The sequence below is a fragment of the Marmota monax genome, unplaced genomic scaffold, assembly GCF_021218885.2.
Source record: "Marmota monax isolate L192 unplaced genomic scaffold, Marmota_monax_Labrador192_F-V1.1 WCK01_AAM20220418_F8-fsc00002, whole genome shotgun sequence".
NCBI lineage: Eukaryota > Metazoa > Chordata > Mammalia > Rodentia > Sciuridae > Marmota > Marmota monax.
The window spans coordinates 15687922-15701171 of record NW_026693571.1 but is presented as its reverse complement, the minus strand read 5'-3'; the positions used below and the strand labels follow the sequence as shown (position 1 = coordinate 15701171).

Here is a 13250-nt window from a genome sequence, read left to right as displayed (position 1 = left end):
TGGCAAAGCATTATTAGATCAAAACCTTGGGATCTTGAATTGTGAACTGATTTTTATCAAAGTCCTAAGACTGAGAATAAAACCCGAAGGACAAATAAACACCAAATGTCTAGCTGAACAATGATCATGTAGATGTTTTTGCTTTTGAAAAGAATTGAAGAAGAGAACAAAAACTATGATCATTCTGAAAACTACTCTGGGGTATAAAAAGAAAATTTTCTCCTGAAAACTCAAGATAGTTATATCTTCCTTCAGAGCACCAATGTGGGGATAATAGGAAACACGCGCACACACACACACACACACACAGGAAAAGAATATTTCAACTAATGATTTGTAATTGTTTAAATCTGAAACTCTGGATAAGTATTTTGATTTTTAAGAAAATGTTTGAAGGCAACAGCAGGAGAACATCAGGGGTCAACATCAGGCACAAATGAAAATGAAACAGGTGAACAACATTTTAGGGTGTCGACAGGACGAGATTAAACAGGTGTTATGAAGAAAAGATACTGAGCGACAAGAAGAGGTATAGTAGAAATAACCTAGAAACTTTTCATTAAACATTTCAATAGCAAACTAAAATCCACATTTGTTACAACTGAAAGACTGATGTCGGGTACAATCAATTTAGTAAGTAGAGAATATATTGGGGAAGTGTTTGTTCACAGTACAAGGAAACACTAGACACAATAAGATGATAAAGAAAACAGAAATCCAACTCGTGTGTGATAAGTGTTTTTAAAATAGAATAAAAAATTCAGTCCATGACCTAGTTAAGCAAAACTTTACAGGGCAGGGGAATGGGAGAACGGAACACAGATGGAATGAGTTCACTGCACTCCAGGAAAGAGTAAGGAAATCACCTACATTTGAAAGCAGCACTGCAAATCTTATTATTAACTGTAGGGATGAGGAATTAGTCCTAAAGTATTTAAGAAATATTTTGACTTTTATGTTTTATACTAAAATGAATCAAAATCAGTTTTAAAACTCAGAAAATCTGGGTAGCCAAAAATTGAGATGATAGACTGTTGGGTTTATTTGGGAAAAGATTGCAACTTAAGTTTATATGAGGTATTTTGTTCATGTACAAAAAGTCAAATATAATCATTTCTTGATATTTAATAAGGTAACACTTCAATCTCCTCATGAAGGTGTTGCCCAAAATATTTTCTGAGTTAATGAGAGATTAAGCAAAATGAAAAGTTTGAATCAAAGTTATGATACTAAAATTTTTCAGCAAATAATGAAGCCATTTAAATAATTAAATTTAAGTAATCATTGTAAAATTGTTTATAAAATATGTAATACTAGCAATTAAGAAGAATATGTAATGTAATCAATGATGATTTTTTAGCAATCATCTAGATCAAGTGCCCAAATAGTATAAAAATGTCTAGGGATCAGAATAAAATTAAAAATGCCTTTTTATTCATTTTATTAATCAAAAAAATTTTTAAAAATCTCTAGTTTTAAAAAGTAGTCCTTTTATAAAAAATAAAACTGTGCTTCCAAATCACTTAAATATACATATAAAGAATAATAGTTATGTATTAAAAACATAAAATATATGTGTAGTTTTTGTTATAACCAAAGTCAAAAACTAGGAGTAAAGTCAAAAAGAAAAAAAAAAGGTTATACAAAATGAGATCCTGTATAAGAACCGCAGTTATGACAATAGATGTGGCCCCAAGAAAACATCCTCACACAGCACTAACGTTTATTGAGAATAAATGGTACCATGTAAAATATTTACATAACCATTGTTCATTAAAACTCACAGCTGACTTTCGAAGTAGGCATTCTTTTCCAAGATGGGTTGGTTGTCTGCAACCGAGGTTGCAGAGCTAACAGTGGTAGAGGTGAAGTTTGAACCCAATCCAGTCTTACTCTGAGGCCAATGTTTACAATCCTCTCCTCTATTATCCTCCCAGATAATTGTAATTCCAACTGTCTGGGCAACTCCCTTACTTACAGCACAAGCCTGGAAAACCACAAAGCATGTCACACATACACGTCTACTTCTTTAACCCTGGAGACGACTCGCCTGTATCCCCAACTAACCAGGAGGCTGAGGCAAGAGGACTGCAAGTTCAAGGCCAGCCTGGGTAACTTCGCAAAAACCTGTCTCAAGATAAAATGAAAAGGGTTGGGAATGTAGCTCAGTGGTAGAGAATTTTTCTAGCACATAAGGTCCTAGGTTCAATTTTCAGACAGCAAAAAGGAAAAGGGAGAGAGAGGGAGAGAGAAACACCGTTTTCCTGCATGGAGAGATTAATACCCTGAATTCTTCCTAAAGTGATTTACAGATTTAAGGAAATCTCAATCATTTTGAAATGATTTTTTTCTCCCTTTAAGGAGAGAAACAACAGTTTGGAAGAACATTTAAATTTATAGAAAAGATGAATAGTTAAGAGCAAAAAGTCATTCATTTAGGAAAATCAGAGGACAGAGGGAGAACCACTTACCATGTGTGATAGTAAAATCTGTACTTATGCAATAATTGAAGCTATAGCACTTAATGTTATATCGGCAAAAGAATCACTAGCAATGATAGCAAGTTTTCAATGATAAAATTATTAAAACCTTTATTTTTTTTAATTAAGCAATGAAAAATATTCTCAAAAGTGCCACACAGCAGGCACTTATCCTGCTGATGAGACTGTAGATGTCAGCACACTTCCATGAAGGGTGAATGTCAGCAAGGATACAAAGCTTGAAAACTGTTCATCCTCAAAAACTACCTTTTTAGAGCTATCACAACAAAATAAACAGCAATGCAGGCTATGATGCCTGTGAAAGACTTTTAAGCTCATGTTAACTGTTCTGAAAGTAAACTAAAAATATATATATAATTGGGGAGGAAGGAAAATCTTTCCCCCCCAACCTCCATCCTCCACGAAATAGTAATCTAAATGCAATATAGCAATCTTGAAACCCTTACCAAAAATTGCAGATTGCACATTTTGGTTTAACTAGTCTGTCCCCATGAAAGAAAAAGTGGTAAAATGGCTAAATTATTTTTCCTTGCAACTTGTCATGCCTAATAAGTAATTCATCAAGATAAAATGCTTTAATATTTCCAGTGTGAAAAAAAGTAAAAGCATATATATAGCTATAGATATAGACATATAATCTATTTGTAAACAATTCATTTTTAGGACTTGATATCTGGGACTTCTGCTGCTCCTAATTTTTTTCTACTGTTCCTTCTGCACTGTCATAAAAGGTGAACACCTTACTCTCCCAAAAATGTTATTCACACTTGAATAGTGAGAATTTGAAATAAGAAGAGGTCATTGAAATGAGTATTCTTAAAAGGATTCAATAATTTTTAATTCAGCTATAACTGTACATAAAGCAAAATTGAAATTGGTATGCTTTTCTGGGAATACTTTGCTTGAAATAACTTGTGCAAAAGTAGAAAATTCTAGCATAGGTTACTTGAGATAAAAATGGCTTCATGCTTAAGCAGTGGATGATGGAAGTGAAGTGATAGTTAAATGGCATAGCTGTTAAATGACGATGCGAAACCTACACATTCTGGCAGTGATGGCACAGAGAATGCTACTGTAAACTGCATTTCACGAATTGCATGTGAGTGTAGAAGACTATAAAAAGCAAATGGTGTAAGAAAGCAGGATCTCAATTGTTATCTGTGCTTTTTGCCGCTGAACTAGTTAGCCCTTTGGCCGACTTGTGCTTCTCTACTTCCCCTGAGATTTTCAGGCTCCCTCATCCCTGAAGGAAGATCTAGAGTATAGAATCTGTTGCCATCTTGTTAGTTCTGGGGGAATAGACTTCTGAAGAGAAAAGACAAGTCAGGAAATCTCCCATGGGATTCATAATGACTGGTCATAGAGCAGTTTTACATGCACGTAAATCTTTCCAAAAGAAATTGTCTCCGTGACCCTGTTTCAAAAATTGTTGTTACCATCCTGCTCAAAACTGAGAGGGACATTAAAGGTAATTTCAGGAAACCCCTGATGCTTGAGTCCCATACAAATGCTTAAAACATGCTGTCAAATACTTGAAACATTTTCTTAAGGAAAAAACCAATCCTAATTTTATTAACAAATCTGTATTTTTATAGAATTTGAATGTTCTTCCTGTCTCCCAACTCCATGTCAATATGGTCTAGATGCCGCACAGTTTATTTCTTTCTTGAAGAAGAGTTCCCCATAACAAGCATATTTCTCCAGGGACAGCTTCCTAGGCACATGGCAGGACTAGTTATTCTCTCCTTCTTGGCTTCATGGGCATATTTAGATCTGACAGTATTAACAAATGTGCTGCTGCTTCATTGCCCTGCCTCCCCTGGGATACCACAGCAAGCAGTTGGACTTCATGGATTTGTAAATGAAAAGGTACAAACTCAAGTGAGTTCTGCAGCTGGGCAGGTAGCACAGTGCGTTTTTCCAGTGACAATTGAGATAGCCCAGACAAAGAACACGTAACATCCCTAAAAGCAACATAGACCGTCTTCTGTCTTTAAATACCACTGTGGACTGATGAAACAAATGCTGGACTTTGTCCACTGTCTGCCAATCTGTGACCCTGGAACCTCAGACCAGGCTCTGGTGTTCCAGCCACACATGTGACACTGGGCCATCTGATATTCTTACCATACTGAGCAGGTAAAACACAGCAGGCTCCAAAATAAACTCTTTTGAAAAGGAAGGATTTCACTATAAAATGACCAATGATTTATTTTAAATCTTTCAGGAATAAAATTTCAGATGATCCTCAGTTTCTCATGACAGTTAGATTTTGGTTGAGGTTCCTTTTTGCAAAGTCAATTATTTATTCAGCAAATAGTATTAATAATATTAATATTTATTTAGCTTACTATGTGGCAGGCCTAGACTAAGTGTATGCACATATTTTCTTTTATTTTTCAATATGATTTTTTTACTGAACAAATTTATGGGTTACAGGGTGACTTTCGATATTAGATATAATATGCACTAATAAAATCCAGATTATTATTAAAGTTTCCATCTCCTTATCACTGTTTTGTTTGGGACCTTCAGGCTCTTCTCATTTACTTGTTCATAAAATACATAATAGTTTCATTGTGGACTATAGTTCCTCCATGGTTCTATAGAACACTAGAGTTTTTTACTTCTGTCTGCGTTTTAGTATCCATTATCCAACCTCCCACTCTCCCACTTTCCACCACCCTTCTCAGCCTCTAATAATCCATATCATATATTCCAGTCAACTTTTTTAAACATTTCACATAAGAAAGAGAATATGTGGAAATTGACCTTCTGTGTCTGGCTTATTTCACTTAACATAATAACCTCCAGTTCGAGTCATTTTGCTGCAACTGATAGATAATTCATTTTCAATACCCGAATAATATTCCATACTCTGTGTGTGTGTGAGGGTGTGCGTGTGTGTGTGTGTGTATGAGAGAGAGAGAGAGAGAGTATACACAGCATTTCTTTTCCATTCACCTATTATTAATGTGCATCAAGGCTAATTCCATATCTTAGCTATTGTGAAAAGAGCAGCCATAAACAGGCTTTGGTGTGCTGATATAATTTCCTTTGTATGTATACTCAGAAGTGGGATAGCTATATGATATGGTAGTTCTATTTTAATTATTTAAGAACCACCATAATGGATGTGATCATTGACATTCACAACAGTATATATGAGTTCCCTCTGCTCCACATCCTTGCCAGCATTTTTATTTTTAACTTTTATACAATAGTCTAACTGGGATGAGCTGTTATCTCATTGTGGTTTTGACTTGCTATTTTCCTGAAAGGTAATGAAGTTGGGCATTTTTTCATGCATTTGTTTGCCATTGTGTTTCCTCTTTTGAGAAAGTGCCCATTCATATTGTGTGGCCATTTTAATTGGATTATTTGGTTTTTGTTTTTGGGTTTTTTAAATTATTTATATTTTCTGCATATTAGTTCTTTGATGAATGCTTTGCAAAGAATTTTCCCAACTGTAGATTGTTTCTTCGTTCTGTTGATGTATAGAAATTTCTTAGTTTGATATAATACCACTTGTTAGTTTTTCTTTTGTTATTTTATCCAAAAACCTTGCTACCTATACCAATATCTTAAAGCATTTCCTCTGTGTTTTCTTCTGCTAATTTCATAGTCTCATGTCTTTCATTCGGGTATTTAATCCATTTTGAGTTTCCTTTTTATAGGATGAGAGGGAGCAAGTCTCAGTCTTCTACATGTGAATATCCAGTTTTCCCAGAATCATTCATTGTAGAGGCCATCCTTCTCCTGTGTGCACTTTTAGCACCTTTGTGAAGAATCAGTTGACTTTAAATATATAAGGTTACTTCTGACTCTACTCTGTTACACTGGTCTTTGTGTGTTTTGATTTGTATAACTTTCAGTATACATCCAAGTCAGCTAATGTGGTACTGACCAACTTAGTTCTTTTTGGTCAAGATGGCCTTGGTTCTTTGATATCCTTTGTGCTTCATATGAACTTTAGTACTGTGTTTTCTAGTCTTATGAAGAATGCCTTTGATATTCTAATGGGGATTGCATTGAATCTGTGGATTGTTCTGGGTCGACTGAACATTTTACGATATTCATTCTCTGATCCAGTAGCATGGGAAGTCTTTCCCTTTTTTGTGTGTCCTCTTTAAATTTTTTATTAGAATTTGGTAATTTACATTGTAGAGGTATTTAACTTCCCTGGTTAAATTGATTTCTAGGTATTTTACTTTTTATAACTATTATGATTTTGCTTTCATGATTTCTTTCTTAGTAATCTCATTATTTGTGTATGAAAAAGCTACTGATTTTTGTATGCTGATTAGTATCATACAGTTTTGCTGAATTTATCAGTTCCAATAGTTTTCAGTGCACTTGTTAGGTTTTTCAATACATACAATCATCTCATCTGAAAATGAGGATAATTTGACTTCCTTTGTTCCTTCTTTCCTATCTGTATACCTTTTTATTTGTTTTTCTTGCCTACTTTCTCTGTCAAAGACTTCTGGTACAATGTTGAATAAGAGCAGTGGCCTTGAACATTCCTGTCTTATTTCAGATATTGGAGGAAATACATTCAGTTTTTCCCTGTTCAGTATGATGTTGGTTATAGGTTGATTGTATGTAGTATTTATTATGTTTAGGTACAATCCTTCAATGCCTAAACTATTCAGTTTTTATCATAAAAGGGTGTTGAATTTTTCCAGATGCTCTTTTTATATCTGTTTAAATTATATGATTTTGTCCTGCATTTTGTTGATGGCATATTTGTCCCTGGGATAAATCCCATTTGATTATGCTGAATGATCCTTTTGATATACTATTGGGGTTTTAGTCTGATTTTTTGCTGTTGTGACTAAAAGACCCAACAAGAACAATTTTAAAGGAACAAAAGTTTATTTGAGGGCTCATAGTTTCCCAGAGGTCTCAGTACATAGATAGCTAGTTCCATTCCTTGGGGTGTGCGGTGAGGCAGAACATCATGGTGGAAGAGTGTAGAAGAGGAAAAGATAGGGACATGGCAATAGGAAGCAGAGAGAGAAAGTATTCTTGCTGGAGACAGAATGTAAATCCCAAAGGCATGCCTCTAATGACCCACCTTTTCCAGCCACACCTTACCTGCCTATAGTTAATCCCTATCAGTGGATTAATGCACTGATAAGGTTAAGGTATCATAACTCCATCATTTCACTTCTAAAGTTTCTTGCATTGTCTCACACATAAGCTTTTTTTTTGGGGGGGGGGCACGTAATATTAAAACCTTAAGAATCAGGTCTGAAATGCTAGCATTTTGTTAAGAATTTTTATATCTATGTTGATCAGGGATATTGGTATATAGGTTTGTTGTTGTTGTTGTTGTTGTGTCCTTGTTGGTTTCAGAATAAGGATAATGATGACCTTGAAGAATGAGTTTGGAAAAATTCATTATATTTCAAAATTTTTGGAATGATTTAAGAATAATTGATATTAATTCTTCCTTAAAAGTTTGGTAGACTTCAGCAGGGAGCCAATCTAATTCAGGTCTTTGCTTTGTTGAGAGAATTTTTATTATTGATTCAACATCATTGCTCATTTTTTATCTGTTTAGGTTTTCTGGGTCTTCATGGTTCAATTTGGGTAGAACAAGAAAATGACATGTCCTACAAATAACACAGAACTTTTGTTTCAGCTTTTCTCTCTCTCCTGTGCCTTTATATTTTTCAGTGCTGAAATGCATTATTTTACCTGTAACACTAGATGCCAACTAAGCCCCACCATCCTTAGGAAAAAATGCACTGGTTTGTACTGGTTTATTTGGTAACTACTTGTACACAGTTAAGAATGAGAAACACTAATGGCTTATTTTAAGAGTGTCCTTTAAAAGTGTATTTTGTCCCAATTTTCCATATGTTGACTGCCCTTTAAAACACCCTCCCCTCATTTTGTAGACAAAGCTCGGATGGAGAGTCCAGCCTTTTCTACTGCGAGTGGCTATCTGGCCTCTGGGCAGGAAGAGCTCATTCTCCTGCAGGAGAAAGTCAAGAAAGGGAAAATATCTGTGGATGAAGCTCTGGAGAAATTTAAGCACTGGCAGATGGAAAAGAGTGGCTTGGAAATAATTCAGCAGGTAATACTGACCCCAATCTTTTCTGAAATATCCTCTCACTTATGGAGCTCCTAAACTCTTTGTAAATGTTTAGTCTTCACAAGAAATACAGGTAACTCTTCTTTTGTTTTTAACTAGCCATTGAATTATGCTTCAAACAACCAATTAAAAATTTGAAAATAATATCCAAATTTCATATTTACTAGTTCATTTATTCAAACTCAGTCCTGGAACCCAATGTATCAAACTGAATGGCAAATGAGCTTATAGTAACCATCTGTACTACAGCGAATGTTTTTTGGAATCTAATTGTTGAAATTAAGGTGAAGCCTCTTTACACAAACGTGCTCTTCATTCCAAAGAGTGTAATATAAACCAGGCTTAACAGAAGCAAGAAAATGACAGAAGTCACATCAAGGAATTGCCCTAAATGTAATATGTTTTATTTTCTTTCTCCTTAATCTTTGAAGGAGTGGGTAAAAACATGTATATATCAGGCAGGATTTATAGAAAACTTCCAAAAATATTAATCTGAGATAACCATGTCTTCTGCAGATATAATTTATATACTAAGAGAGGACTGGAGGAGAAGTCTCTGAGATAAGAATGAAAACCAAATATATCATTATAACTCTCAGTGAAGGGTGTCAGGACCACATTCTATCTCTCACACAGTCCTTGGCACTAAAAAAATATTATCATATTTTTTCTTTTCATCACAGGAAAACTTATTGCCTCAGAAGCCACTTCTAAGGTAGCTATTTGATTAAACATGCTTAATAAGCGAATTTAGGCCAAAATACAAATAATAATAATTTCATATGCTACATTCACCAGGAGATGATTTTTATTTTAAAGGTAATGCTTAGGAGAACACTTTTTAAACAATAAAAAAAATGAATCACAATGATGAAATTTCAAACAATATGGCATAGAGGCAAGAGACAGTGTAGACAAAGGGACTTTCCAAATATATCTGAAATGGCACCTTGTCAGAAACCACCTATCTCTAAGGGTGGTTCTGGTGGTGAAATGATTGCTGGACCTTGTCCAGATTTTGCAATGCTAAGTAAAGAGAGTTATTTTGCCAAGCAAATGCTAAACAACACCCATCACAACATTCTGGAACTGTTTTTGCTCATGATCAGAGTTACAACATTGCTTCTCCACCCTTTCCAATCTCATCATCATCATATCCCCTTGTCCTGAAATAAGGCAAAATCTGCATTAATACAAACCTACTAAACATTTTCCTAGCAGTGCTACATTTTGCAGGTTTTGCTGAAGTAAATCAAGCATACTTTATCTTCCTCAACATTTTAATAAAGATTTCAGTTTAGAGTAATCTCATTTCTTGGAAATGATTTCACTAGTTGTTTTATTAAACTCCCTGTTGTTTGTATTTTGTCTGCATGTTTATATCCAGTCTTATTTTTGAGAGAATTTAAGGTAAACCATACTCTCTACATGGGAACTGATCTGGCTAATTTGACATAGAAGGATAATGAGATAATAAATAAGCACCTATGAAAAAAATGTAGGGTTTTTGTTTAATCTATAAATGTAGGCCACCAGACACTAAGACTACTTTTCATAAGAGCCCAACACTTAGTGACTCTGTTTGAGTACTATTAGAGAAATTAGTACTCAATAGAGGAGCCTCAACAAAGGTCCAAACAGCAAAAAAAAATTAAAAAGAATATTCTCCCTGTTGCCCAACACACACTCTCACACACACAAATTCCTTTCCACATAGTTTTAAATATTCTCTTACAGTTGCAAAAGTAGTCTTTTTTTCCTGGGGATGAGTTAATCAGCAGTAACTGTGAAATTATATTTTTTATTGAAAATGACACAAATGGAATTAATGGTAGAAGAGTTTTCAGAATAATGAAGACCCATGTAAGATCCCTGGCAATGGAGAGGAGATAGTGGAGAAAGTGAATGCCTTGCCTTTTGCTCTTCTCACTCCTCATCACATCATGGCCTAAAGAGTGTGGTTCCACTCAGAGGCGAAGATCTGTAAAGCAATGGAAATAGTTTCTACGACTCTAGGGAAACACATAAGGAAAATGTTCTATCTCAGGTTGTCTTCTAAAAATAGGTTTATGAATGCTAGTTGTTTTTTTTTCTTTCTGGTGAAAAAATAGATGTTCAATATAGAATATCAACAAAACAAAAAAGGATCACAAATGTGCTAAGAAGGAGAATCTAGGTAGACATCATTTTCTCCTGAATACCTAATTCCAAGAACTAAAACACAAGGAAATAATAATATCCTACAGAGACAAGATGGGCTCAGGCAATTGTAAACCATCACTGTGTAGCTCTTCTGCTTTGGGACACTGTGTTGGTCAGCTTCACATGCTACAGCCAAAATATCTGACAAGTACAAGTTAGAGGAGGAAAGTTGATTTGGGGCTCATAGATTCAGATATATCTAGTCCATAGATGGCTGACTCCATTGCTCTGGGCTCAAGATGAGGCAGCACATGGTGGAAGGGTCTGGTGGAGAAGCTCTGCTCCCCTTATTGCAGCCAGTAAGCAGAGAGAAAGAACAGGCCACATGAAATGCAGCATTCCAGGCTATGCCACCAGTGAATCACCTCCTCCAGAAATGCTCCACTTGCCTACAGGCACCAAGAGTCCATCCATTTAAATTTGGATGGACTAAGTTACAATTCTCACACTCCCATCATTTCACCTCTGAAAATCCCTGTATTAACATAGGACCTTAAGGGGAATACCTCATATCCAAACCATAATGGATACCAAACAGCCAATGTGGTAGACCCCACACGTGTTAAGGTGGGAAAACAAATCCTGAAGGCATTAGGATATGGTTACAAACCTGACTCTACCACTTATTACTGTCTGATTTGGGACAGTTACTTAACATCTCTGTACCTTAGTCTTTATGTCTGTGAAATGGAATGAGGATATTTTACATCCAATCCATAAAGGGCTGAGAATTAAGTAAGAAAATACATGAAAAGTACCAAAAATGGTGATTGGGACATCCTAAGTAGCACATTAATACCAGTGAGTTGTGATGGTGTTGATAATGGTAGCCAATGTTACATCTTGATCCATGAAAAAATTTTAACCCTTGTCTTCTGTGTCCTGGTTCTATATTCTATGTCCTGTGTTCTCATTCAGGAAAAGCTACGTCAACTCCGAGATAGCATTATTGGGAAAAGGCCAGAAGAAGAACATTTCTATGGTAAGTGAAATTTGACTCAAAAATACAAATAGAATAGAAAACACAGGGACTGTGTAGTCAAATAGACCTAAGTTCATAACTATACCTCATAACTTTCCACCTGCCTGACCCTGAAAGAGTTTTAAACTCTGGTTCTCAGGTTCCTTGTCTGGAGAACAGTGATTTTTGTATATATCTGGGAATGCTTGTGTGAGTTAACATTTCTATTCTGTATCCCACAGTGGACCTTTGATCAATGCCATTTCTTACTTTTGATAGTTACAAATAAGATAATTCTGCTCCAGTTATTTTATTTGCCATTACCCAGGGACTCAAATAATTAAGGAGTCACATGTTTAATAAGGTAGAATTTTCTCAACGTAGTCTATTCTCACAATTATCCACATGTGAATAATTTAAATTATAAATCTCTGATTGACTTTTCCTAGCACTCATATATTTCTTGGCAATGCATATTCCCCACACTAATAATTAACAGTTGTTCTGGTGGGGGGCAGCACTCAATGTTAATACAAACCAAACATTATTAAGATGGTAAATCTTCTCCAAAGATGAACAACACACTCTAAAATTGCTAATAAATTACATTGTCACTATCTGACCATTCTTTTACCAAATCTCTCCTCTTGCACAGATAATTAAAAACTAACAACCACTAAAAAGGCTTGAAAGCTTCCATCTCTTCCATTTTCAATAATATTGTGTAGCTTTTAGCTAGTGCTTCATTTTGAAATTCACCAGGTGGAAATTCATTTCTTTTCATATTATTGAGCACTCTATGTTCCCCTAGATAATTCTTTACGCTCTTTCAGAAATGCTTTCTAAAACAGACATATATTTTCTAAACTAATTAAGGTCATAAACATGGGTCAGATTAATAGATATCTGAACCCCACAAACCTTCGTTCTAATGTAGAATAAGGTAAAATCAAAACTTTTGCAGATAATTTTACTAAGGAACATGAAGTAGTAGTAGTAATAGTAGTAGTAGTAGTAGTAGCAGTAGCAGCAGCTAATATTTACAGAGCACGTACTACACACTGTTGTTTCTTATAATAACCCTATTATGGAGGCCTTATTCCTAATCTATAAATAAGGGAACAGGCTTTGAAAAACTAAAAAATAAACAAAAACACCCAAGGACATGAAGAAACTACCACCCATTTCTGTTTGAATTCAAAATCAGTGTTCTGAATCATTGGCATTTTAACCAAGAATCAATTGGTTCTCCTTTCAGCCACAATGGAACAAATAGTACTACCAGACATAAACTCTCATTGTACAGAATGTTAATATTAGTCAAAGATAGGAAGCTTCTGATTTCAGAAAATATACAATGGGCGGATGAATATTATAGAGATTGTAGATCAGGGAAGCTGAAGCTACTGGATTGTATGTGGTGGTTCATTGAAGAGGAATGGCCTCAGAGACCCATGTGAGGGGCTCCTCAAGCGTAAAG

General features: G+C 35.1%; 1 protein-coding gene across 2 annotated transcripts in view; it reads left to right on the top strand.

Moving 5' to 3' along the window:
• Positions 1–13250, top strand: part of Bank1 (B cell scaffold protein with ankyrin repeats 1) — a 305105-nt gene that overhangs the window by 269103 nt on the left and 22752 nt on the right. For both annotated transcript variants that reach the window (XM_046458972.2, XM_046458971.2), the window contains exons 12-13: positions 8411–8589; positions 11728–11791. In XM_046458972.2, coding sequence (XP_046314928.1) covers positions 8411–8589; positions 11728–11791 — 243 coding nt within the window. The remainder of the gene's footprint in view (positions 1–8410; positions 8590–11727; positions 11792–13250) is intronic.